The 27,129-nt window shown below is 37.4% G+C and overlaps 1 protein-coding gene across 8 annotated transcripts in view; it reads left to right on the forward strand.

Annotated features, from left to right (window-relative positions):
* Positions 1-27,129, forward strand: part of BIRC6 (baculoviral IAP repeat containing 6) — a 172,331-nt gene that overhangs the window by 26,193 nt on the left and 119,009 nt on the right. For 5 of the 8 annotated variants that reach the window (XM_061365881.1, XM_061365887.1, XM_061365889.1 and 2 more), the window contains exons 10-22: positions 81-1,475; positions 7,147-7,296; positions 10,149-10,374; positions 13,365-13,525; positions 16,383-16,514; positions 17,465-17,596; positions 17,907-18,085; positions 19,358-19,488; positions 20,380-20,541; positions 20,651-20,782; positions 21,050-21,147; positions 22,361-22,508; positions 26,888-27,021. In XM_061365881.1, the coding sequence (XP_061221865.1) occupies positions 81-1,475; positions 7,147-7,296; positions 10,149-10,374; positions 13,365-13,525; positions 16,383-16,514; positions 17,465-17,596; positions 17,907-18,085; positions 19,358-19,488; positions 20,380-20,541; positions 20,651-20,782; positions 21,050-21,147; positions 22,361-22,508; positions 26,888-27,021 (3,180 nt within the window). The remainder of the gene's footprint in view (positions 1-80; positions 1,476-7,146; positions 7,297-10,148; positions 10,375-13,364; positions 13,526-16,382; positions 16,515-17,464; positions 17,597-17,906; positions 18,086-19,357; positions 19,489-20,379; positions 20,542-20,650; positions 20,783-21,049; positions 21,148-22,360; positions 22,509-26,887; positions 27,022-27,129) is intronic. The other 3 variants (XM_061365885.1, XM_061365886.1, XM_061365888.1) reach the window with 1 other exon arrangement.

Genomic DNA, 27,129 nt, shown 5'->3' on the forward strand with positions numbered 1-27,129 from the left:
CTTTTTTTCATCAAACAGTATTATCTGCAAGGTGATTGTTTTTGTTGTTGTTAAAATATGTTAAACCTTTTTGTTTTAAGGGCATACATCACAAAAAGAAACTATGGAAATCAGCCTTGATATAACAGCTCTCAGCATCCTTCAACAACCCGAAAAACTTCAGTGGGAAATTGTTGCAAATGTTCTGGAAGACACGGTTAAAGATCTAGAAGAACTTGGGGCAAATCCCTGTTTGGCCAACTGTAAGAGTGAAAAGATGAAGGAGAAACATCTAGAACAACACAACATTCCCTTTCCTTGTTTATTAGCTGGAGGTCTGTTAACATACAAATCACCTGCTACCTCTCCTGTTAGCAGTAACTCTCAGAGGTCACTGGATGGCTTAAGTAGGACTCGAGGTGAGAGTGTCTCAGAACAGGGATCAACTGACAATGAATCCTGCACTAATTCCGAACTGAATTCCCCTCTGGTAAGGAGGACTTTACCTGTATTGCTGCTATACAGCATTAAGGAGTCTGATGAAAAAGCAGGAAAACTCTTTTCACAGATGAACAATATTATGAGTAAAAGTATACATGATGATGGTTTCACAGTTCCACAGATCATTGAAATGGAGCTGGACAGTCAGGAGCAGTTGCTATTACAGGATCCCCCTGTGACTTACATTCAGCAGTTTGCAGATGCTGCAGCCAACCTAGCTTCTCCGGACTCGGACAAGTGGAGCTCTATGGTTCCCAAGCCTGGGACTTTGGTTCAATGCCTGCGTCTGCCAAAGTTTGCAGAGGAGGAGAACCTGTGTGTAGATTCAATCACGCCTTGTGCAGATGGAGTTCATCTGTTAGTAGGACTGCGGACTTGTTCTGTCGAATCTCTGAGTGCAATAAATCAAGTAGAGGCCTTGAACAATTTAAATAAATTAAACTCGGCACTATGTAATAGAAGGAAAGGGGAACTAGAATCAAGTCTTGCTGTAGTGAATGGCACGAGTGTTGATGTAATCCAACATGAGTCACCAGCAGATGTACCAACTCCTTTAATAATTCAGCCTGAACAGAGAAGTGTTAGTGGTGGATACCTAGTGCTTTATAAGATGAATTATGCCACTAGAATAGTTACTCTAGAGGAGGAACCAGTAAAAATCCAGCATATCAAAGACCCCCAAGACACAATTACCTCAATGATTTTGCTCCCACCAGATATATTGGATAATCGAGAAGATGACTGTGAGGAGCCTGTAGAGGAAATACAGTTAACTTCTAAAAATGGCAGTGGGAGAGAGAGAAGATCAGAGATCTCTACTCTTGGGCACCTGGTAATAACTACTCAGGGAGGATATGTAAAAATACTAGATCTTACAAACTTTGAAATTCTGGCCAAAGTGGAGCCACCCAAAAAGGAGGGCACTGAGGAACCAGATATGTTTGTCTCTGTGATATACTGTTCGGGCACAGACAGATTATGTGCATGCACCAAAGGTAAGACTTTTGTTTAAAAATAAATTCTTAATGTTGTTTTTTTTCTTACAAATGTATTTGGATTATATTCTAGAACATTAGAATCTGAGTTTCAAAATAGTGATAGGTAAATTCCATTGAATTTATGTACAGTTTGATTCTGTTCTAGAGAGCATGAACTCTGGTTAATTCCTCATCTTAAGTGTAGATTTAGGTCTCTGAAATGGGAGTAACTCTTGAGTATGTCCAGTGTACAGGTAAATTGTTCTTGTAGAGGCACAGATTTTCTTCAATCCAAACCAAACCAAAGTAATTCCTGTATGTAATTATTTCTGTGTGAGAGGTTCACATTTCAGAAAAATGCCTTCTCTCTGTGGCGATATTTAAGAGGGTAGAGAAGATAATGCTTTTATACCTTATTCCAGTGGTCAGTTGTATCTTCTTTCAGGTAGGGCTGCTGGTTCTGCTTCAGCCTTTTGCAACTGGTATTATTACTTCTCTCTTAAGTGTGAGAGCCAGGCTGTCCATGCAGGATTGTTAGATCTCTTCAGAATGAACATGAGACATTTTGAGGGAAGGAGGCAGGTGGGAGGGGAGCATAACTCTGGTCCAGGTAACTGCTACTTTGCAGAAGACCCTAAAATATCACACCTCCCATTTCCATGTCACACAGGGACAGTGGAAACGGCTCTGGCTGTCACCCAGTTGAATTCCTCTGTGTACCATTTAGTTGTGCTGCGCTTGAATGCAGCTCTGGTGGAAATGCTTAACCTCTCAGAGGGAATAAACCGATGGGATGGTTCTCACATTTCAGATGAACTCCCACCAATATCTTGTTAACTTTACTGGAAGAATTTATATTGGCACATTTCCTTCTTTCATGGTGATGTCATGTTGATTACACAGTCCTCCTATGAGCAGTTGCTAAATCAGATTTACCTGTTAAGTCCGAAAGATGAAGTCAAGCGTACTGTAAAAATCTCATGTCTCTGAGGGGCACTGTGATAATCACTTACCTACTGAGAGTTTTTAGTAGTGGAAGTTTTAGACTGCTTCTTTAGTATGGATGAAACATTTCATGTTAGCAACTAGAATTTGTTTGCAGATTCCCAATGGAAACATTCATATTTGCTAAACTGTTCTATTTTGGTAACTGCTTTTGAAGAAGTGTTTATTAAACTGTTTCAGTTTTATTTAATAATGCACTCTTTTTCCTAGTTAAAATGAAACTCAGACTGAAAGGTTAATTGCCCTTGAAGACTGTTAGTATGTCGTATATGTGTCGTAATGTTTTTGCCTCTACTTTGCTGATCAAACTGCAACCTCATTTAAAAAAAAAAACAACAAAACAAAACCCAACATCTCTAGGTTGCCTTTTTTTCCCCCTACAGAATTGTACTGTCATTCATTTCTTCCTTACAGCAAATTTATTCTCTTCTTCTTGTGGCTTAAGATTAATAGTTAAAGGGCTTATTGTTACTGTGCAGGGTACTTTCCCATCCACTGTTAGCATGTATGGTAATTACATTCTTATAGCATTTGGTATTATCTAAACCTGTTTGGAGAACTTGAGTGTGAGATATGCAGGTCTGTTGAGCTGGGAGCATTTATTCTGTGTTTGTAGGATTTCTAACAAGAAACCTACTCTAACTAGATAACCACCACCTCTGCTACAGACTGGTGAGCACTTCGTCTTCCTCATAATAGACAAACACGTCATTATGCTTTCTCAGCAAATATCTCTGTTTGTTCCCTCTGAGGGTGTTACAGTGTCCATCTAGTAATTTATAAATAGCTTTGCTATGACTTCGTTCTTGCTGCCTTTGAGTTTTGATTTTTTATTTCTGTAGTCCTGTCTATGTGTCACAGGTATCCCTCTGCCCTCAAGCTTCCTCTTTTTAATATAGTACTTTGATAACATTTTTTTTAATCCATTGATTATCTTTTACTTACAACCACTGCACCTCTGTTTGGAACTTGATTTTCTGCTCTGCAACCAAACTAGTATTAACTTCATTATTTTCATTGTTAAAATGTCTTTAGAAGCTTTGCTATTCTTCTTTCAACAGCTCGGTCACTTGTCCTAGGATAATTTTTCTTACTTTTGAGCCATCATAAATATTTAGGGATTAAGTATTTATGCCCATAAAAATACATTATAAGTCTGGATTTCAGAGTCTGATGTTAGATACATCTGAAACCTCAGACTCCTAGCATTTATGCCAAAACACAAAGCTGTGTAAAGAATTACTTGATATTTAAGGTTTATAAATAACTGTACTGCTTAAGATTCAGGAATACTGAAAGAAAAAAGCAAATAAAAAAGCTGAACTATTAGTGTAACTTTTTCTCCTGTGTGTTATTGCACATTTTAATAACTTGACGTAAGGAATAGGTTTTGCATGATCTCTGTTGTGTTGAATCATAATCGTCCTTTAATCTTTCTGCTGTATGGGGGTAAAATTGTCCACTTAGCAGATAAATGGCTAGAGATTTCTCTTTTTTTCTTGTGGGCTTTTTTTGTTGTTGTTGTTTCTCCTCCCCCCCACCATGCAGTTTTCTTGGGCTTCTTACAAAATCAGTCTGAGGTCTTTGCTCCTCTATATTTACTACCACGCATGGAATAGTGCCTGTAGTCTGACAACATTAGGAAGGTATGTGTTGAAAGTAGAATAGTTGTATTCACTGGTGAATCCTTCCGGCAAGTATCTCCTAGTGGAAGGACAAAAGTGCAAATGTTCAGTATAAGATATGGAGCATGCATACACTGGAAGTGCTTGGATCTTGGAAAACTATTCAAGAATACAACCTGAGCATTATATTCTTTCCCGTTTACTTGCTTGGATGATGGGAGTAGGTGAAGAGATACTTTCATGTCTGAAAGTTACGTATGTAGGAACAGCCTTTTCCTGCTGTTGACAGAAATCATATATATCTTGATGGCATATTATTTTCATGCGTTGATTGTATCATTTTTTCCCATAGCTACCTATAAGATATAGCTGAAAAGAAACCTCTGTGTGAATGGGTGTTTCAGGTTTTGAGTGTTTTCATGTAACCGCCGTTTAGACCTGAATTAGACATCATCTGTCTTTGTGACTTGTGAATAATTCTTTTCCCACTTCAAAATGTTACTTTTTGGTGTCAGCTATGCAGTAGGTTACAGGTATTTATTTTGAATAGGATTACAGCTATAGGGTGCTCTTTTGGTGATATTTGAAGCCTGTTATCTTGTACTTAAGAGAACCAGATACAGTTTGGTTTGGATGCATAAATTTCGAGAACTACAGTTGTCAAACATGAATCACTGTTTCAGCCCAGTAGTGCAGAACATGAGCCAGGAGCAACACCAGAACAAAACAAAAACAAAGGAAAAAACCCAACCAACCAACCAAACCAACAGCAGCATTGACTTTTACACAGATTTTTTTCCTAGCTGTTGACTATAGGAACTATAGTATCTTTGCGACAACTTCTCAAGTATGCGTCATCAGAAGGTCGCCTTTGTGTGTTCTATGAGAGCAAATGCCTCCTTTGTGATACAGAAGCAAAGCCCCCTGCACGGGTCTGGAAAGCGTGCAAAAGCACTAAGAATTGTAGAGGCTAATACTTTTTAACCAAAGATCATAATAAACTTATTTACAGAAGCTTTTTTAAAACAGATATGAGGAAGTGGGATATGTCAAGTTGAGCGCAGATTTTTTCTTGGAAAAGTGGTGGAATCTTTCAGGAATGCAGGGATTGTGACTCTTCCTCTTGTAGTATAGGAATAATGACTGGTAAGGATGGTTTTCGCTGCTGTTAATTAGTGACAGAAACTCAGAAATCTGGTTTGAGGACTAAAGTTTTGTTTCTTTAAAAGCAGTCTCTACCCAACCATTTACAGAGTGAGACCTTAGCATAACTTTCCTTTAGGAAAACCCACAGCTTTCTGAAGTTCTTCAGCATTTTTCCTGCTGAGAGCCATAAAAACAGCAGATAGTGCAATTCAGTGGGTTGAACTTCCATGGCATGAGCGTGTACTTTATTTATGTACAGGAGATTATGTGGTTTTGATTGTTGAGATTATTCTGATCATTGATTTTGAGCAGTAAAAACAGAACAGCAAACAAACTGAAGTTTGGCTTATTACCAGCTGAAGCTGTCAGGGTCTGTGTTTTCTAATGTGTCCCTAATTCTCTTTAAGGAAAATTGCTCATCTGTGAGTGGTTTAATTTCAAAGAAACTCGTTGTTATTTGCTAGAACTATGTTTTTTTTCCCTTCCATTCTTGGAATTTCTTGTTCTATACCAAAGTTGGTTGACCTGGGGTGGAGAGAGATGTGGTAGAGGCTTCTTATCAGATCTCAGTGAGAAGGGCCTCACCGACGAAGGGCTTAATGAAATAGCTGTTTCAGTAAGATAAAAGTAAAAAGAGAAATAAAGGTAGTGAGGAAATCTCCTGTTCCTTCAGATGCTGGGAGCTCTGCTTTCGTACAGCATTGCCCAGACCTTGGGTGGATTTCCCACAGTGCACAGATCTTGTCCATTTTGGTCATTTAAGCTACTGTTTTCCTCTTTTTATTCTGGTTTTATTTTTTCTGGTGCTTTTATTAAGCCATTTGTTGTCAGGCCGTTCATACTGAGAAACAGAAAAAAACCCTGTACCAGCTCTCTGTGTGCCTTTTGCGTGTCTTCTGTGCCTCTCACATGCTCGCTCTGCCTCTCTGTGCCTCTCTATCGCTGTTTTGCTCTACTCACCCCTCACAGTGCAGACCATGTACCTACTGATAATACTTTTATCTTGGCTTATTATTAGGTGTATTATCTCAACTTCGTTTCAGATAACTGAGAATTTGTATAACAGGGTTTGTCATAATGGTATTCAGATGCTGAAGGACAGTCTGTAGTCAATTTTCAGTAAAAGCTATGGAAGGCCTACCCTAGGATTTTCTTCTCTATTTAAATCCTACTGAGTAGGATTTTTGTAACTTCTAAAACTGTGAATAGCCCTTCCCCCAGCCTTATGTAAAACTGAGCATTCCTTCTTGGTGATTTCTCTGTAAATGACAGAATTCATCTATGTATATCTGTAGTGGTGACTAATGGGCAACTTCCTTGAATCATTCCAGCTTCCATCAAAACATTGTGTCCTTAGCAAATGTTGGACTTGTTCTTTTGGCTGTTGTCCTGATCAGTGTTGTCATTCCAAGTTTGATGAAATAATGTGAACAGCCCCTTAGTTACGAGAGTTAAAGAGGGGAAGTGATTTTTCAGTTCTCAAATATTGAACTTTAAAAGGAAATTTATGCAACTTTACGAATGTAGTGTAGGCCATCAGTTGACATGACGAACTACTTTCTGTTTAAAGGGATAATTTGCACTGTGGGAAATGATTGGAATGGTTATGATGTTTCGTTTCTGCTGAGGTTTCCTTAACTAACTACCCTTTAATCCCCTCTCCCTCTCAGTTTTTTTTTCCTTCATGCCATTCAGAACTGCAGTCAGCATTTTTGTATTCTGTCTTGCATTTACCCTGAAAAAAATTGTAATAGTAAAGCAAACCTGGTATTCCTGTATAATCTTACTGATTTCAGGTCCTGCATTACTGTCATAGTTGTTTAGCACTTTTAACTGCAAAAGCTGTCTTGTGAGTTGAGTGTTACTGTATGCATGTCTGAACTTTCTTCTTTTGTTGTCTGTGATGATTTTAGGTGGAGAACTTCATTTCCTTCAGATTGGAGGAACCTGTGATGACATAGATGAAGCTGATATACTTGTAGATGGATCCCTTTCTAAAAGTGTAGAACAGTCCTCAGAAGGTACCAAGCCCTTATCTAATCCTTCAAGTCCAGGCATTACAGGTAAATCGCACATGTTTAGGTGTATCATAAGTAAAAATGCTTTTGAAATTTTTGGAAGTTGCATTTTAGGATGATTCTGAATTATTTAATTGCATGCTGCTTTATCCTTTTTTTGCTGCCCCCTGTTATGTAGTTGCTGTATGTCTATCACTGGCTATGTACAGACATAACGTTTTAGCAGTTCCTGATTTAAAACAAAACCCAAACAAATAAAAAGAAAACCATCACCTTCAGTATAGCTTGATTATAGCTTATTGGAACAAGGAAGGGATTTACTTACTTCAAAAGTAGCTGTATCTTGAGATTGTCTAGAATGTAGTATTTAGAATGTAGTATTGCTTGATCTTGGTCTGTAATGATTTCCAAGTAGCTGTTAGATGTACAATAATCATCACATAGATTGAGTACTGTTTTGCTGTGGCATCAAACTGAGCCACTAAAAGCTTTGAGAGAAGGTTAATAGTCATAGGAAGCCAGTGCTGAAATGAGAGGTCTGGGGAGAAGAGTTGAAACCAAATGCTGGTTGCATAGCTCTTAGTCTGAGCAGTCCGGGTTAAGGATACTGAAGTCAGTAATCCTGGACTCATAGCATAGAATGTGCAAATGATGGCTAGGACTGTGCGAACATTTTCTGTATAATGAAGCTGTCAGCATGTGAGCAGACATAGCCACCAACATTTGTAGCATCAGTGTTGCTCCTCTTTTAATCAATTCCCAGCCAGGAGAAAAAAAACACATTTTCTTCAGCTTCTGTCTTAACATGATTTTCAGACAGAGACATAGCTCAGCAGAAAGCTTTCTGTTTCGGGAAGTGAACTCCTAGGCCGATCTGACTGAGCATCAAGTCTTGATCTATATATCTTGTTCACAGCTGATGGCAAGCAGCGGCAGGGTGTTTTCATGAAATCACTTTAGTATTCTCTGAAGCTGTAGCTAAAAGATGCTGTGGTCAGTAGAGAAACCACAGTAACAAGCACAAGCTTTTGTTCATATATATTGTGGCTGTTTGTGGGGTGTTTTTTTTAATCTATTGTTGGCATTCTGGAATGAATTTCTTAAATGTAGGCTAGAAAATAGAATTTACAACTTGGATACATTTTGATTTGTATTGTTTTAGAAGAAAATACTTTTAAGTGTACGGAGTTGTAAATTTTAGATTAGGTTAAAATTAATATTTCTCTTTTAAGGAGTGGAGGGATTTTTGTGGTGAAGGGATCTAAAATAATGCCTTTTTTTTTTTTATTAAATAGAAACAAATTGAAAAAGGATGTTAGTTTTCCTGAACAGTTTAAAACCTTTGTTCGAGTTTGCCGTTAGAACTAGAATCAGCTCATCATAACTCACTATTCCAATATAACAAAACGATGTAATTTTGCAAAAGATGCTAAGTAACTTTTGAGTGCTCTTAGCTCCTTAATTTTTCAGTTTTAGGGGTTGATACCACATTACATATTATTGCTCTGAATACTCCAAATTTGTAATTGTTTCTACTGGGGGGGGGTATGAACCAGAAAAAAATCCAGTCTACTCAAAGGTAGAATTGTTGCGCACTTAGAGCTATGATGATCTCACTTATCATTGCAGTGTCATCTAGCTAATGAGGTTCGTACTTGGCAATAAAAAAATGAAGGTGTTTGCTATATTACTGAAATTAAATTCCTAACTAATTTCACATTTCTAATCTCTTCAGCATTTTCCTGTCTTCTGGACTAAAAAGTCGAAGTTATAGTTGTTGCAAGGAGAGCGAATTTTTTGCCTGACTCTGGGTATCACATATGGAGCTCCTCCACTTTCTGGGGAGGAATTGCATGTGCCCTGTTGCCTGCTCTCAAGCTGAAGGATGTAATTTTCTTTGCTCCCTAGATGGTGACAAGTAGTAGTCAGGTAGCAAACCTGCTGCTTTTGATATCCATTGTTTCTTCACAAGTAAAAGATTTTTTCCAGAATAAATTTTTAAGAGAAAAATACTGGAAATACAGTAAGATTGACACTGTGCATAGTTACTTTCCCTCAAGTTTTCAATGGTTTTTGTCTGAGGACACCTGAATATTTTTAATTTCTTTTGTAACATTTCTTTAGGTGTTTGTCTCCCTGTGATATTTTAATCTTGAGTACTCCTTCAGTTAATATCCTTGTTTCCTCAGGACAAGACTTGAACAAGAAGACAAAATACTTGTCTAGGTCTAGTGTCTTTCAAGTGCCTTATATAAAACTGTTTGTTTTTCACTTACCCCTCTTTTAAGCTAAATTGGGAGCCTTCCAAAGCATTCTAGTAACCCACCATAAACCAAGTATATATTGATAAGCAGATGCCAAAGCAATGTTGTAACGCTTTTGTCACTGTTTAAAATTGTGTAGTAATTCCACATGTCTGTTTTCAAGAGATATAAAACTTTCATTTTTTAATTATTTTTTTAAATCTAAGTCAGTACAGGTGTTTAAAAGAATGTTTTAATCAGCTTTACATCATCAAAGTGTAGCTGGCTAATTACTTCTTCCTGATGCTTGTGGTTGAATCCCAGACAGCATGCTCAGAGCTCTCAGTATTTATTCCAAATGAGCTGCCTTCAAAGGATGCTGGCTTAGAGACTGGAGTTCTTTAGTGGCTTGTGTCTGGTTGGTGGTTGTTTTTTTTTTGTTGTTAGGTTTTTTGTTTGTTTGGGTATTTTTGTTGTTGGGGTGGGGGTTTTAATTGTTTGGGTTTATGGGTTTTTTTGCTTCATTATTTTAGAAACTTCATATACCATGTAATTAATTTTACCCATAGCAGTTTGGTTATATTTCAAAACTGCATAGGATGTTCTGGGAAAAGTATCTGTGTAGCAATTAATATAAGTTCTGTAATTACTCAGGAGTTGATCTTTTGGTGGACCAGCCATTTTCTCTTGAAACGTTGACATCCCTGGTTGAACTGACCCGTTTTGAGACCTTGACGCCACGGTTTTCAGCCACTGTCCCTCCCTGTTGGGTAGAAGTCCAGCAAGAGCAGCAGCAAAGGCGGCATCCTCAGCACTTGCACCAGCAGCACCATGGGGATGCAGCTCAGCATACTCGAACTTGGAAGCTCCAGACAGACAGGTGGGCAGGTAGTGATGCAGAAAGAATCACATGAGTACTGCATAAGTAGTTTATATAGTGGATTTAAGCACAATTTTTGTGCAATTTAATTGTTTTTAAGTAGTGTGTAAATTCAGGAACTTGTACTTCGGTTTCAGATAGCAATCCCTCTTTGGTAGTTTGTGTTAAAGGTCTTTGTGAGATTGCCAGAATTGTTTTAGTGAACCTTGAGGCAGATTGAAAAATCAAGTTTTTAACTTTCCTATTTTTGTTTGCCAAATGTTGCCATTTCATTATATAATTAGACAAGCACATTTGTCAGAATTACAAATATTCTTAATTGTTTCTATAAAAGTCTGATTCACCCTTCTTATGCATACACACATTTTTAGTACTTTTTTTTTCGAAGGGAAAATTAAAGCTGCAGGTGCCAGTGTGACTAATGAGCTGTCATAAATTAAATTGTATTGTAATTTATTTAAAAATGTGAAGATAGAATCTCGATTTACTTCTGTTCACGTCAAGTTAAATCTCTGTACAAGAGTCATTTACTTAAGCCATTATATAGCCATGGCTGTGCTAAGATCCAGGCAGTATTTTCATTTAAATGAACTGCATTGACATGCTATAGGTAGTACTGCTTAGTTTTTTGCACGTAACTTGAGAACTTGTAATTCGTCTAGACTAAAGACTAAAACTAGAACCTAAAAACTAGAATAGCAGTGTTGTGGTCTTGATGAGCTGTGTAAAATGTACCTGAAATAGCTTTGCATAGTTTTTCTGAAAAGTGCTCAGAGAAACAAAATACAGGTAGAGGCTGTGTTTTGTGTTTTATCAAGGGGCTCGTAATAAAGCACTACAAGATCTTTTGGGTCAGGCTGTCACCTGTCTGTACCACTGATGTACAGGATTTGGATAGAAAGACATAATCTGAGTGTCCATACTGTGGAAACAGTGAAATAGCCAAAGGATTGTAGGGGAGCTAGACATCGTGTGTAGGGGGAATAGCATGTGAGAACAAACTGTTCCAGGTGAGAAATGGGTCTAGAAGGTCATAGTTGCAGGTATTTCTGTGGCTGACACCTCACATGAGCTGAAGTTCCTTTAATTAAATGGTCATAAGCTGTGGTTAAAGACCTGCAGTACATTGCAGGCTTTAAAATTTTTATCTTTGTGTAGGTAAAATACTCCCTATGTAACAAGTAGAAAGGAGGTGGTTCCTTGCAAAATAACTTCCAGTTCAAACTATTGGTTATCCAGTGTGTTCAGTAACAGCTGAAAAATAAAAAGCTACCAATATGAATATGTAAGGAAGAAAACAAGTAATAGCTGTTAATTGGAAGATGATAGGTGGAACGTTAGTGTATGAGTATTGGTTTCATTAGAGGAAAAGAATTATGCCTGCTGCAATTAAAACAGTAACGTAAAGAGGTGAAGTTACAAGTTTTGATTTAGTACTGGAAATCTTTGACAGCTGCTAAATGACTCATGATGAAAATGATTAAATTACAGTCCTTTTGTTCATAGAGTAGAAAATAAAATCTTAAGACTGAGAACAGCATTAGCTCTTAATTGAAAGTTATCTGGGAAGAAACTTTGATTTCTGGATTATTTTTTTGGTCCTTATTCTAAAGTTCCTTTTATCTCCTCTGAGTGTCTCATATTGATTCCTATCAAAATGTGGCATTACAGGGTTAGATGGATGAGTAATGCAATTTGATATGATAATAGTTTTGTTTCTCAAATAGATAGGAGATAATCCTGTAAATGTATTTTAAGGAATGGCTTTATATTACACTTGCACTCTTTCAATCCTATTTTTTTTATTTTAAAATAGATGTGTAACTAAGAAAACAGAAAAGCAGAGTCTGGTTTAACTTGTGAATTACCTAAAATACCAGTATTTCCCCTTCAGTGGTAATTTCATTGAAATGCTAAATTGGATTAATCCTGTTTAAAAAAATAAAAAAGATATGTGAATTCCTAATGTGCTTTGATAAAACAGTAACATTGGAGTTTCTGGCTTTTCTCAAATTTAGATAGGAAATGTTTTCTGTTTTCACCTAATGCAGACATGCTTGAAACATATGAAAGAAGGAGGAGCTAGGTACTGATCTGCTTTCCAGTGTTTAAACTCGGAGTGGGTATGCAGCTCAAAGGTCAGTTGTAGTGGAAGATCAAACATTGATGAGATCTTCTAGAAAAGGAATGAAGAAGTGTGTTAGAAAATATTTTGTAGTTATGAGAATGATGGTGTATTTGCATTTAGAACATGGTCTTGCTTGTGTATTCTTCTTTAAAAAGGTGCTATAGAATGGTTTCAAAGGTGAGAAAAGCTGCTGAAAGAACTTGCTTTAGAGTATCAGAGAAAAATGGTATATAGGATGGATATGCTAAAATGTTGTGAAAATATTAAGGAAGTAAATTTTATTTTCTTATTTGAAACTTCACAAATAAAGTTGATGCACTTAAACAGAACTATGAGAAATTAAAAAGCTGCTTAAAGGAGAGCTTTTCATTCGTCACAGAATTAGATTGTGAAGCTCATTGCCACAGGTATAACAAGTATTAAAGATCTCTTTACTGTTGGATTAATATGAGACCTTCGTGGAGGATCACTATTCCATACATGGCTATTGAGAGATACTTAAAACTTCATTTGGGGCATCATTTCAGGAAAAGAGTAACTGGTATTTATAGTACTAGGGAAACAGTACTGCAGTGAGGGTAATAGGAAATCTTTTCATTGCTACTTTTATCCAAATGTTGATTTGCTTTCTCTTATCAGTTAGCTTTTAACATGTTCTTTACAAAATGAATGTGGGTAACAGCAGCTTGAAGGACTCTACTTCAGAAATTCATGTGGACATCAACCAATGCAGTATAAGGTGTTTTTCTTTCTCTTGTTAAAGAAAACATGCACAGATGGAGAATGCACTGGGTAATGCTGCTTGCTTGATCTGCATTTTCTCTTAACACTGGGTCATTGTCTTCCTTTTTTTTCCTGACAGCAACAGCTGGGATGAGCATGTCTTTGAACTTGTTCTGCCAAAAGCCTGTATGGTCGGACATGTGGACTTCAAATTTGTTTTGAATTCAAACATCACAAACATTCCCCAGATTCAAGTGACTTTACTGAAAAATAAAGCTCCAGGCTTAGGGAAAGTCAATGGTAAGAAGGAACTTGGATATCATTCAGATTATTTCTTTTCTCAAGCTTATTATACTCTGTGATGTATATTAGAAGAATTTCTTAGAACTGTGTATATATTTGGTTTTACTCGTTTCCACTTTCTTTTCCTCAGCATCATGGTCTGTTTTCACTTACCATGTTTGAAGGTAAAGTGGGGAAACAAACTGGGTAAACAGTTTCAGAATCCTGAATTTTACACAAAAAAAATACATAGCTCAAAAAAGTTGAACTGAATTATTGTTCTGTACTGCTTGAATTCTTGAGTCATTAAATAATTGTAAATCATCCTAGAGATTGACTGATGAAACAAATGGTGCATTTAAAGTTCTTGATATATTTAGAAATATTATAATAAATTATTCCAAATCACAGAAGGAAGTTATTTGCCAGTGCCTCTTGGATGCGTGAGAGAAAACAGCAAGTGTTTTTTCATAGCACAAGATAATAACTGGCTTACTTGGGAATTCTGTCATCATTTGGCTCATTAAGTAAGCTATGCAGAAGCTGCAGTATGATTTTACCTTTTGTTCCTTGCAGTTTTGACAGGGTAGACCAAAGTTATGAATGCTTTTACCTTAGGAAGACTCCTAGCTGGATCTAGGAGTCTTCCCAAGTAAGATCTCTGCATCTTACTAGCTATCAGAGAACCTGTGAGGGGGTAACATAAATTGAAAAGTCAATTTGATGTGGAAGAGTTTGTGCCTCTATCAGGATTTTCCTGTGGTGAGTGTTCATTGCATGTCCTGCTGCCCCGTCTGCTAGGGATGGAAGGTATTACATGCAGCTCTTCCTTTTATAGAGGTATTAATTGTTTATCTTTATCTGGACACCTCTTTCTGGAAACCTTCTAGGAAACTAGTTTTCCAGAGGAATCTTCTGTCACATCTTACTAAATTGGTGGCTGGATATAAAATGTGTTGGGTAGAAGAGAACAGCGAGCACAATTATAAAAGCTCTTTTTCGCTTTCTGTTTTATAAATGCTAAGTAAGAGCACTCCAGCTAAACAATGGTAATACTTTGAAAAGGAATACAGGCATACCAAAGGTCATTGACGTGCTTTCATACAACTTCTCACTCCTAGTATCCCCCAGTGTTTAACAAGAAAAAAAAAGTGTGCTGGAGATGCTTCTTGAAGAAATCCTATAAACTGGTGGTTATCTGAGAATACATTATTATTGCATAGTAATGTTCTTGGAGAAACGTGTATTCTTGTAGGATACAAGATATTTTAAGTGTTTTAACTGAAATGCTAGCTGTGACTTCAGGACAGCAGTCAATAGGTGTTCTTGCAGGTTCTTCCTTTGGTTAACACTTTAAGTAAAACCTTAATTTTTAATATACAGCAGATTTTTTTTCTGTCAAAGAAAAAAATAGGACAGATATTCCATGTTGCTTTTCTGAACAAAACCTGCTTTGTTTTCAGCGTGAATTTTAGAATTCATTTGCAGATCTGAATGTCAGAATTACCCTGAAAATCTTTACCTGTGGAACAGAACAGTAGAAGGAAAGCTACGCTTTTTTTCCTTAATGTCTCTGTATTAAATATTTCTGAGGAAACAGTTCCATGAGTTGGTAATTCTTTGAAGGTATTTAATTTGGGTGTGAAATAGATCGCTTTTTGTGGATCTTTACAGTATACCGAACATAATATATGACAGAGCTCTTCAAGAAAGTGACATTTCACTTTCTTGCATGCAGTGTAGCAGAATTTGCTTTCCCTATTACGGATAAGGTGGAGAAGGCATGGTGGGGAGGGACAAGGTGTACACAGGCAGAGTGGAAGGGACTGGGGCACGTGAGAGCGCCTGCAAGGAAATCTTGGTAAGGTCTTTTTCTGTTTGAGTCTGTAGGATTGGGGAGCCTCAACTAACCAACGCCCTCTCAAGTGTTACTGCGTTGTACTTATTGCCTACCCTTTTTCAAAAAAGAATTCATGGGTTTTGGAAAAATACCTTAATGACATTTGTCTTTTTTTCTGTGCAACGTTGAATGAAGCAATAGGGCACTAACTGTTTCATTATAAGGGAAGACAAACCTCTAGGTAATTTATATCTGTACTGGATGTTAACCAAAATGTTCCAGTCCCAGGTATAAGCAATATTCAGGATTGTTTGGTGGCTCTTGAAAATGTATAAAACCTTCAGACTGAAATTCAGCTAAAACCCCCTGTTCACATCTGTTCTTCCATGGAGGGAGAAAGGAACTGAAATTTGAAGATAATGAGACCTAAGGAAGGTGTGTAAGGGAAAGCTTATTTAGTCAGGTGGGGTTTTTTTGTATGACAGGAACCCTGGAACCAATTAAATATGTTAGTGTGTAGTAATGGGAAGGCCAGAGGTGTAATTCTTCTAGTTTGAAATAATGTTTTTGATCTGGCAGTTAATTCAGTGTATATGCTTCTTGTTCATCTGCTTGCATGTCCTCTTTGTCTATGATTGATGAAAACCATTGAATTGAAAAAAGAGCTGTGCTTAAGTATTAATAAAATAATGTCTGATGTGCATTCAGTAGGAACAATCCAGTTAGTTGTAGTTTAAATTATCAAACTTTCAATACCAGAATCTAATAACTTTTGAGTTATCTGCAGTTTATTATTAGGAGAAAATAATATGTGCAAAAGAGGCTGTTTACATGTCATTCAAAGAAATATTAACTATTGCGCAACTTCAGTTGCAATCCTAGTATGAAAAACATGCGTTTGTGTATTTGTGGTTCTTGTATTAGAAGCGGTGTCATGGGCAGGAAGCTGATAGACTTACTATGAAAACTACTGCTTCTGTTTTCTGTAAGCCTTAAGTAATGTTTGTGATATCTTGCTAATATTTTTATTTCTAGAAGCAGCAGTAGACAGGCAGATCACATTTCCTCTATCTCCAGCTCATAATATTGAAGTGGAAAGAAATGGAAAACCAGGACTGGTTGAATTCAGTGAAGAAATGCAGTATATGGATGTAGAGGAACCACAGTGTAAGTTTTGTTTGTTACATTTTGTTTAGAGTATGAGCTTGCTTTTTTCTTTTTTTAATGACACACAGGTGTTTCTTTGCAAAAATTTCTCAGCTAATTAAAACAACTATTTTCTCAGCTTTCTTCAGTATGTTGCCTCTCTCACAGGGCTGTTTACCATAGAAGTTGAAAGTTTAACACGGACACACCCATAAAAACCCAACAATAAATCCCACAAAACAACAAATTACTGCAGAGTTAAAAGTACTGCAGGTACATTAAAGTAGATTAGTATTTATCTGAACTTATAAATAAAGGAGATTGATATATCACCTTTTGAATTTAAACTCTTACCCTGTTCCAGCACTATTTTACTTGGTTTCCTTAGCTAGTTTTAATAGATTTTTTTTACTTTGCATACATGGACTTTATAGAGATTGCTGCTGTAAACCAACCAAAACAATGAACAGCTAGTAGGGAATTCGTAAGTAGTCATGTTGACTTTTGGCCACATCACACTTGCTGTGCCTGTTATAACCTTTTAATGAGTACTCTTCCACAAAATCTCTTAAGAGACACTCTGAAAGGCAGTCACATTGGGTCTGAGTGAGATCTAGAGACTAAAAATTGATAGTTGGAATAAATGAGTTCCAGAACTATAATTCTTTTTCTTGGTCCTTTCAACAGTCTTATTTTACACATTTTGTGTTTTGTAGCTCTGATGAGCCAATCAATGTACCTATTATCCTAATAATATAACTGGAGAAGCTTTGGAAACTGTCATTTACATTTATTGATTTCACTGGATATTGGTTAAAAATGAACCTCGTGTAATTGTTAGTTTTTCAATGTTGCATTGCATACATTTATTGATCAGAGTTTGACATGGTGTATTTTTAACTTATGCAAATGATCAGATTTTGTGACTCAATTACGAATAATTCAGGTCCACATTATTCATATTTTTTAAGGTCTTAGATTGTGTCCCTTTCTGGAGGAACACAAGGAAGATATACTTTGTGGTCCAGTATGGCTGGCTACTGGACTTGATCTGTCAGGACATGCTGGAATGTTGACTCTGACAAGTCCAAAGCTTGTTAAAGGTAAACCATATTATTTTGCTATTCACATGAAGTACGTGTGACTAAAGTGCATTGTGTACTTCGGTAGTCAGACTTTGGTTTGTATTTATTTTCACATTGCCAAATTTTGTTGTACAACGTAATAATGACTTAACTTTTCAAATTGATGCTCAAGTACTAGAATAAATGTATCTGAGCTTTGCTTCTACACTATATCTGTGAATTTGAAATCTGTTTGCAACTTGCCCCTATTAAACTATGTAAATTCTCTTTCCCCCCCTTCCCTCTTCTTTTCTTTTTTTCTCACCCCCCTCCCCCCCCACACTTTTAGGCATGGCTGGTGGCAAGTACCGCTCATTTTTAATTCATGTTAAAGCAATGAATGACAGAGGAACAGAAGAGATCTGCAATGGTGGCATTAGACCAGTTGTTAGAATACCGTCTCTGAAACCTCAGACTAACAAGGGCCATTCCCTTGCTTCACTATTGGCAAAAGTAGCAGCAGGCAAGGTAATGACTGGCCAAGAAAGACATCTGTGTTAAAGCTGTAGAAATTGTATGATTTATGGAATCTGAAAATGAAGCAGCTGTTAGGAGAGTTAAGATCCATTAAAATTACTTTTTTAAGCGTTAACACTGTGTTAACACCTTCAAGAATCGGAGTTCAGCATCTCTTAAGTTGTTTTCTCTGTGCACATTTACCTGAAAAGGTCTGTTCTGCCACTTCCCCATCCTGAGTGCTTGATTTTGAAACTGGTATTTTCGTGTTTTCAGTAGTGCATACACCTCGTCCTGCTACAAAGGATTATATTTCTGCGTGTATATTTTACTCTTGATCATTGTAAGATCAAGATGCTCTTGATACTTGTAAAATCAGGCGATACAATGTACATCTTTTGGACACTATTGGAAAAGTTAGAACATAACAAATTACAGGGCATTGCTAAATTTGATTATCTATATTAAGGTAATCAGTTGGTCGATGAGAAAATGAACATGAGATGGCTTCAGTGTGCGCTTGCAGCCCAGAAATCCAACTGTATCCTGGGCTGCATCAAAAGGAGCGTGACCAGTATGTTGAAGGAGGTGATCCTGCCCCTCTACTCTGCTCTTGGGAGACCTCACTTGGAGTATTGTGTGCAGTTCTGGTGTCCTCAATATAAAAAGGACATGGAACTGTTGGAGCAAGCCCAGAGGAGGGCCACGAGGATGACCAGGGGACTGGAGCACCTCCCATATGAAGATCAGCTGAGAAAGTTGGGGCTGTTCAGCCTGGAGAAGAGAAGGCTGCGTGGAGACCTCATAGCAGCCTTCCAGTATCTGAAGGGGGCTATAGGGATGCTGGGGATGGACTCTTCATTAGGGACTGGAGTGATAGGACAAGGGGTAACGGGTTAGAGCTTAAAAAGGGGAAGTTTAGATTGGATATAAGGAAGAAGTTCTTTACTGTTAGGGTGGTGAGGCACTGGAATGGGTTGCCAGGGAGGCTGTGAATGCTCCATCCCTGGCAGTGTTCCAAGACCAGGTTGGACAAAGCCTTGGGTGAGATGGTTTAGTGTGAGGTGTCCCTGCCCGTGGCAGGGGGGGTTGGAACTAGATGATCTTGAGGTCCTTTCCAGCCATAACTATTCTATGATTCTATGAAAAGTAGTCTATTTTAGTACATTGCTCAAACTGAGGTGAGATTTTACTCAACAGTATTTCTCTGAACAGTATATACAAATGAAGCAGTCAAAACCAGAGTGATTTATGATTATTATTTTTTCTCCCTAAAAAAAACAGGAAAAGCCATCTAGCAAAATCGAAGCCACTAATTCTTCAAGAAAATCAGATAATCTGAGAGGTTGTGACTTACTTCAAGAAGTATCTGTAACGATTCGAAGATTTAAAAAAACTTATATGTCAAAAGAAAGGTTAGTAGGTATTTTTTCATTCTAAAAAATACTAGCTTAATTACACTTGCCATTAAACACTTAGTTCAGAATAGCTCAGGTCAAACTACGGTTTCATATTATTTCATAAACATGTCTTATGGAAAGTCCTGTAAATTGTGAGTTTGAGAGCACTGTGCTGTGCAGTTTGTGGTAGGATAACACCCTGCATGAAATTGTATGTTGAGTGATTATTTGCTTGACTGGAAAGACAAATTAAATAGTTTTCTTGGTAAGTTAGCTAAATTATTTGGACACGTTTTTGGTTCTTTTGTGGCTTTTTGTGTTTTGTTTTTTTTTTTGTTTTGGTTTGTGTTTTTGTGGGTTTTTTCCATTTTTTTTTATGCAAGCATCTTTCTATTTCTATGTTGTCTTGTTTCTTATGCCAGAAAATGTATTATTTGTCAAAAAGTTTAGAATCAAATGTAACTAGCAAACTGTTACTCAACAACTGTTTTAAGTCCCTATGAATTGGTACTTCAGACCTAAATACAAATAATACAGTATTTAGTTTGTATGTAATGGGCTTAAAGAGGCTGCAGAGAGGTATGTGCAAATGATTGCCAAAGAGTGTTGTAGGTGGTCAAAGTTTGTGTAAGTTTAGAAGTTACCAGACAAGTTAATAGGAAGAAAAAAAATCCTTGAAGGTTAGTAAATATACACTAACCTCAGAAGTTCTGTGAGCCGAAAATAGAAAGACTGGGAATGTGAGCTTGGAAAATAATCACATATGCTTACGTACTACTTTTACTCATATACAGGCATCTTTTTTTTGCCACTCCTAAGACAGGATACAAAGCTGGAGGGGCATTTTAATGGGACAGTGGCCATGCTGGATAATTCTGTTTTTCATTTCCTTCCCTTCCTCCCTAGAGTTCAACGGTGTGCCATGTTACAGTTTTCAGAGTTCCATGAGAAGCTGCTCACCACTCTTTGCAAGAAGACAGATGATGGTCTGACTACAGAACATGCTCAGAGTCTTGTACTAGACACACTTTGTTGGCTGGCTGGAGTGTATTCAAATGGACCTGGCAGGTAAGAGAGCTTGTGTTTAAAATAGCATGGCTGTTTCTCAGCGTTAGCTCTGTTAAAAAAAAAAAAAAGTTTTATACTGTTCTCTAAAATATGCAACTTGTTTTTCCAGCTCAAAGGAAGGAAATGATAGCTTGCTTTCTAAAACACGTAGGTGTGTCTCCGATATAATACGTGTTTGCTTCTTTGAAGCTGGGCGGAGCATAGCTCACAAATGTGCACGATTTCTTGCACTATGCATCAGGTCAGTGCTAATTATTTCTATATTTTTATATACTTATATTTTATGTATATTTTGGAGGGTTGCATGCAGGTCTGAATTGTAAATATGTGTTCGTTATCGTTTACGATCAAATTTATAAAGCAACAAGATCTGGAAGATCTGCTAAGGAAAAACGTGTTAGGCTATGACTGCAAAGAACATCAGTGTTTCAACATCATTTTATGGGGGAGATTTCACAATTTGCTCTTACTTCATTAAGTGCTAAAGTATCTGTGTGGTTCTTTGTAGCAATGGCAGGTGTGACCCAAGTCAGCAAGGGTTTGGATCAGTTCTCCTAAAAGCTTTACTTGACAATATGCCTCTTTTGCCTGCTGCTGCAACAGGTGGTATGTATACAAAGTTTGTTGTCATAAAAATGCACAGTACATTTGTTGTTTGGCATGTTTTATTGGGTTGTCTTGTGAAATAAGAATTAGATAATTATTCAATTAGTAAAAACTGCTTCTTGGAGTGGTCTGCTAGATAGTATCCAGGTATGAAGTATGCATTTGTAGATGATATGATTTTAAACAAATTAGCTATGTTAGAACAGAGTGCTTAGGCACTGAAAGGTGTTCAGCAACCGTGCATTCTCTTGATGTTCACTCACATTCTTTGAGAGTCAGCATTGTCTGTTACTTCTGAAAATTAGAAGATTTAATCCAAGGAGCCTGGCTATATGAATCATGTCCATCTAGCAATCCATTTCTGTTACTTCTGCACCAAAAAGAAATTTTTAATTAAACTAAATTCCTACCTCATCTACACAGCAGAGTAATGGTATGTTAGGACCTTGTTGAAGCCTTTTGAGTGCCAGATAGAATGGGAAGATGACTTCAGTATTTATATTTGGGGTGGCAAGACCTGCTTTGTGTTTTTCACAGTATGACATTGTTGAACTGCATCTAGTTTGGCATCACCAAGGGGTCTTGCAGGGAAATTAGTTTGCAGTCCAAAATGCTGGTTGTGCTACCATCCAGGTAGAAACATTTATCGTGCAGCTACTGAGGGTCTGGAATGCTTGGGGAGAGTTGGAGGAGGAAGCCAGGGTTTGTGTTTCTGTACAGAAACACTGCACTATGCTTCCAGAACTGATTTGTAAAGGAAATAGTCCCTCCAGCAAATGCAGAGGAAGGAGACAGCAGCCAAAAACAGAGAAAGAGTTGAATACAGAGTAAGACTTGGCTGTGAAGGAATTTGCACCCCTAGCCTACCACCTTAGTGTACTGAGAGCATTTAGATTCTTATGCTTAGTAGAACCAGTGGGCAGAAGCAAGGAAAGAACTATGTGCAAAGCTGTCTCTTGGAAACCATTTTTTCTTCAATTATGAATTAGTTGATAAGAGAATTTGACGTGCTTGTGGAAAGTAATGATTAGAGAATGATTCTAAATTCAAGTATCTCCAAAAAAAAAAAGTGGAGGGGGAGAATGCTTCCTAGTCTGGATTCAGTAAACATTAGGTACTTCATTGATTAGGCATCAGTGTATTCTTTCTTGAGTGGAAAATGCATATCATATTTCACCTTGAATTATTTTTTTTTTTCCTTTTTTAAATGCAGGATCTGTGTATTGGTATTTTGTCTTGCTGAATTATGTAAAGGATGAAGATTTGGCAGGATGTAGTACAGCTTGTGCATCATTGCTAACTGCTGTGTCCCGACAGTTGCAGGATCGCCTAACACCTATGGAAGCATTACTTCAAACAAGGTACTAAGAATGTGGTGGTTGTAAACTTAATAAAAACGAGCATAGAAGCTAGTGCCACCCTCTGGTGTTCTAAAAAAAAGATTGGCCATTTAAAATAGTAGGATTTTTCCATATTGCTTGAGGAAGGATTAATTTGGTACAGCTGTAGAAAATAGTTTTGACTTGTGCAAAGTTCAAGAACTAGAATCATAGAATCATAGAATAGTTAGGGTTGGAAAGGACCTTAAGATCATCTAGTTCCAACCCCCCTGCCATGGGCAGGGACACCTCACACTAAACCATGTCACCCAAGGCTCTGTCCAACCTGGCCTTGAACCCTACCAGGGATGGAGCATTCACAGCCTCCCTGGCAACCCATTCCAGTGCCTCACCACCCTTACAGTAAGGAACTTCTTCCTTATATCTAATTAAACTTCCCCTTTTTAAGTTGTAACCCATTACCCCTTTTCCTATCACTACAGTCTCTAATGAAGAGTCCCTCTCCAGCATCTTTGTAGGCCCCCTTCAGATACTGGAAGGCTGCTATGAGGTCTCCACACAGCCTTCTATTCCCCAGGCTGAACAGCCCCAACTTTCTCAGCCTGTCTGCACATGTGAGGTGCTCCAGCCTTTTGTAGAATTGCACCTTTCTGTAGGAATTGATTCATTCCTTTATATAGCATGTTTCCAAGTACCTCCTCTACAAAGCATATTTGAAATAGAGGGATTTTTTTCCTTTCCAGTTTCCTACTTTTGAATGTTTCTAGATAGTGTTTTACTGATTTTCTTCTTTGAACTAAAGTTGCTTTCTAACTCTGTATCCCCATAGTTAGGATAAGAATAGCATGAGACAGATCTATCTGATCCCATATTTGATTACGGTAGCTTTTGTCTTTAGCAAGGATGACTATTCCCTGACTTAGTTTAGAAATTTAGACAGAATTTACTGTATTTTTCTTTATATGTCTACAGATAAGAGAATACTGTAATTTCTCTCCTTTTTTTTTTTTTTAAGTAGAAGATAAGTATTAATACCTTTTTTTTTTATATAATTTACTAGGTACCCATTGCTTTACTCTTTTTCTGTTCTCTCCTCTCCCTGAGTTGTATTTTATCATATTTGTGTGCATTTACGTTGCAGAGTTTTTTAGTACAGATTTTTCCTTCTTTGTTATTGTTCCCAGGTACAGTAGCCAACCATTTCTTAATAAAATAAAAGTAGATGTCACAGTATCACAGTATGTTAGAGATTGGAAGGGACCTCAAAAGATCATCTAGTCCAATCCCCCTGCCGGAGCAGGAACACCTAGATAAGGTTACACAGGAACGTGTCCAGGCGGGTTTTGAATGTCTCCAAAGAAGGAGATTCCACAACCTCCCTGGGCAGCCTGTTCCAGTGTTCCGTCACCCTCACTGGAAGAAGTTTCTTCTCAGGTTTAAGTGGAACCTCTTGTGTCCAATTTGTACCCATTCCCCTTGTCCTTCATTGTTTGCCACTGAGAAGAGCCTGGCTCCATCCTCGTGACACTCCCCCTTTATATATTTATATACACTAATAAGGTCACCCCTCAATCTCCTCCAAACTATAGAGACCCAGCTCCCTCAGTCTTTCCTCATAAGGGAGATGCTCCACTCCCTTAATCATCTTAGTTGCCCTCGCGGACTCTCCCAGCAGGTCCCTGTCCTTCTTAACTGAGGGGCCCAGAACTGGACACAATATTCCAGATGGGTCTCACCAGGGCCGAGTAGAGGGGAAGGAGGACCTCTCTCGACCTACTAACCACCCCCTTCTAATACACCCAGGATGCCATTGGCCTTCTTGGCCACAAGGGCACAGTGTCGGCTCATGGTCACCCTGTCGTCCACCAGGACCCCCAGGTCCCTCTCCCCTACACTGCTCTCTAACAGGTCGTTCCCCAATCTATACTGGAACCTGGGGTTGTTCCTGCCCAGATGCAGGACTCTACACTTTCCCTTAAAGGACCTGCACATTCATGTTGTTTTAAGGGAGAGTAGTACTCATTTTACTATTCTGTGCTGCAGTGAAGCAAGTAAAACTTGCAAGGATAAGGCCAGATGGCTGTGTTACATGAGTTGCAGTTCAGAGAATAACAAAAAAAAAAAGGGATTTCAGACAATATTTTAGGCTGTCCCACAACAAAGCAGGTTGGTTTGTCTACAGGAAATCTGACAAATTTCTCCAGCCTGTTCTTGAAAGCATCTGATTAAAGTAGTGGTAGAATTTAATTATTCTAAATATTTTAAGCTATTACATGGCTTAGTTATTCTTATCATTAAGACTTGAACTGTTCCCTTCTGCCTGTGTCTAATCTGAAATACATTCTGCTGCAGCTAAAGGCTTCTAATGGTTGTGTCCTGTCCACCTTAGCAATATTTAATTCTTAACAAATTTTGGATGTCTAGAGGGTGTTTGCATCTTGATCGTGTTCTCCAGATCTGTAGTCATTCTTAAAGCATTTCCTTCAGCTGTTTTCTTTGGTCTTCATCTTCCTTGAATTGTGGTACACAAAATTGTAAACATTGTTCCAGTTAAGATCACTGATGAGTGAAGCAGAAGAGATTTCACATATCTTATATTCATTACTCATAGATGAATAGGGTGATGGGGCTTTTTATGTGACACTGTTGATCCATTCTTCATTTGTTTTTTTTTTAATTGATGTATCTTCTGTATCCTGTTGTGGAAAGTGTTGCTAATGCATTTTAAAACTCTGAACCTCATGATTCCTGTTGGAAGATCAGTAAAAGGCACTGTGCTTATTTAAATATATTCTGTTCAACCAAGATTATTTCATTCTCTGCAATACATTAAAATTCTGATCCAGTTCTACAAATGTCTTATAACCCCTTTTTATGTTTTATCACCTGCTTGCTTAATAAATCAAACTCTTCACTTAAATCATGCGAGTAAGCAATTTTAATGTTGAGCTGACCTAGTGGATTACGCTTTTGAATCTGAGCTCTAAAACAGGTTGTGAAAGTACCCTACTGAATTTTGTCTGACCGTTTTTGTGTGTTTTAGTAACCACTATACAGTAGCGTGTTGTCTCGTGTTTGCTGCATGGCCTTCTTTCGTAAGCAAAGCATCAGTCTTGCTAGATGTACAGTATGCAATGTTCCATGCTTGTAGAGGGCAACCTGGATTCATCTAATACTTGTTATTCTTAATATAAATTTTTCATCTTAAATTTGCTACCTTGTTAGGTGCTTGTAAGTGATAATTGTCCTTCTTTAGAATGTCATTTTCTGACTAGTTACAGTCTTAGTACCGTGTGGCAAAAAGCATTGAGCCTAGCTAATATGGAGGCATTTTAAGATTCAGAGATGTCTAGAGCCTGTCTTGCCTTGTTGCTGGTATATAATATATAATACTGTAAGTATTCATGTAGACATTTATCCTTTTGTGACTACTTGAGCAAAAAAGGCACTTAAAAACTCCAGCCTTCTCAGTGTTGCCGGGGGCTTTCCTTGCCTGCTAAAGAATGAAGAAGTTGCTCCAAGGCAGAGAAAAGGGCATGGAGGAACTTTGTGTTGCTGCTGGTGTGTTCATGAAAGTATTTCATATTTTGGTTCTTACCAGTCAAACCGCAAAGTGTTACATGTTTCTCACTTTTGTGTCTACACAGACATATTCTTTCTTTCTTATCCTGTTGAATAATTTGGTCTGATTTCCATTTTTTAATCCCGTTGTCAGTTGCTGTTAATAGGTATTGGTACATGGAAGAACCCAAGACTGATTCTGTTATTACTTTGACTTTTCCTATTCTTGGCTTATAAAACAATAATTGATTGGAGACTACCTTGTTAACTGAGTGATTTTATCATTTTTTTTATACTGACAGAGTAAGAGAAATAAGATCTTCTTCTGTTGAGATACTTAGAGTATTCACGAGCATCGACTGGTATTCCTAGCAGCATTTCCTTTTTTCTTCTTACTGTAGCTGGAATAACTACCTGAGGCTGAATTAGTTTTGGTGGTTTGGAAAACAGTACTGTGTATTTATTGACTTCAGATAAATGTCTGATTTACCCTGTGCAGGCATGCATATTGCTGTTTGATTGTCTGAGGCTTGTAGTTCTAGTTTCCATGTCCGAGTGTGATTATGTTTTATGTTTCTAGGACAGTATTACATCTTCAGAACAACTTAGTAATAGAGTTACGTACTTACTTAGCATTATAAGCTGTTTGAAAAGGTTACCTAATAAATCACTTTCCTGAAATATAATACATGGTAATTTCTAAGATATGTCAATTGAATAAAAAGAATAGTTTGGAATATAGTAAAACCTGATGATTAAGTATTTGGCCTTTTTCTATAAATGATTTTATATAAATTCTTGGTGTTTGAATAGAGCTCTTTGTCTTGTTTTGTTTGCAGATACGGATTATATAGTTCGCCTTTTGATCCAGTTCTGTTTGATTTGGAAATAAGTGGCTCTTCTTGTAAAAATATATACAACAGCAGCATTGGAGTACAGTCAGATGAAATTGATTTGTCTGATGTTCTATCAGGTATGTATGTTTTACAGTTACCTATCATGGAAGAATTAGTAATTCTTTCTACTATACTGTTTTCCTTTAGTGAGGATGGGATTTTTTTACTTGCCGCATGTTTTATAG

This window comes from Neopsephotus bourkii, unplaced genomic scaffold, assembly GCF_033783945.1.
Source record: "Neopsephotus bourkii isolate Nb327-2 ecotype Australia unplaced genomic scaffold, CSIRO-AGI_Nbou_v1 NB_1292, whole genome shotgun sequence".
Lineage (NCBI taxonomy): Eukaryota > Metazoa > Chordata > Aves > Psittaciformes > Psittacidae > Neopsephotus > Neopsephotus bourkii.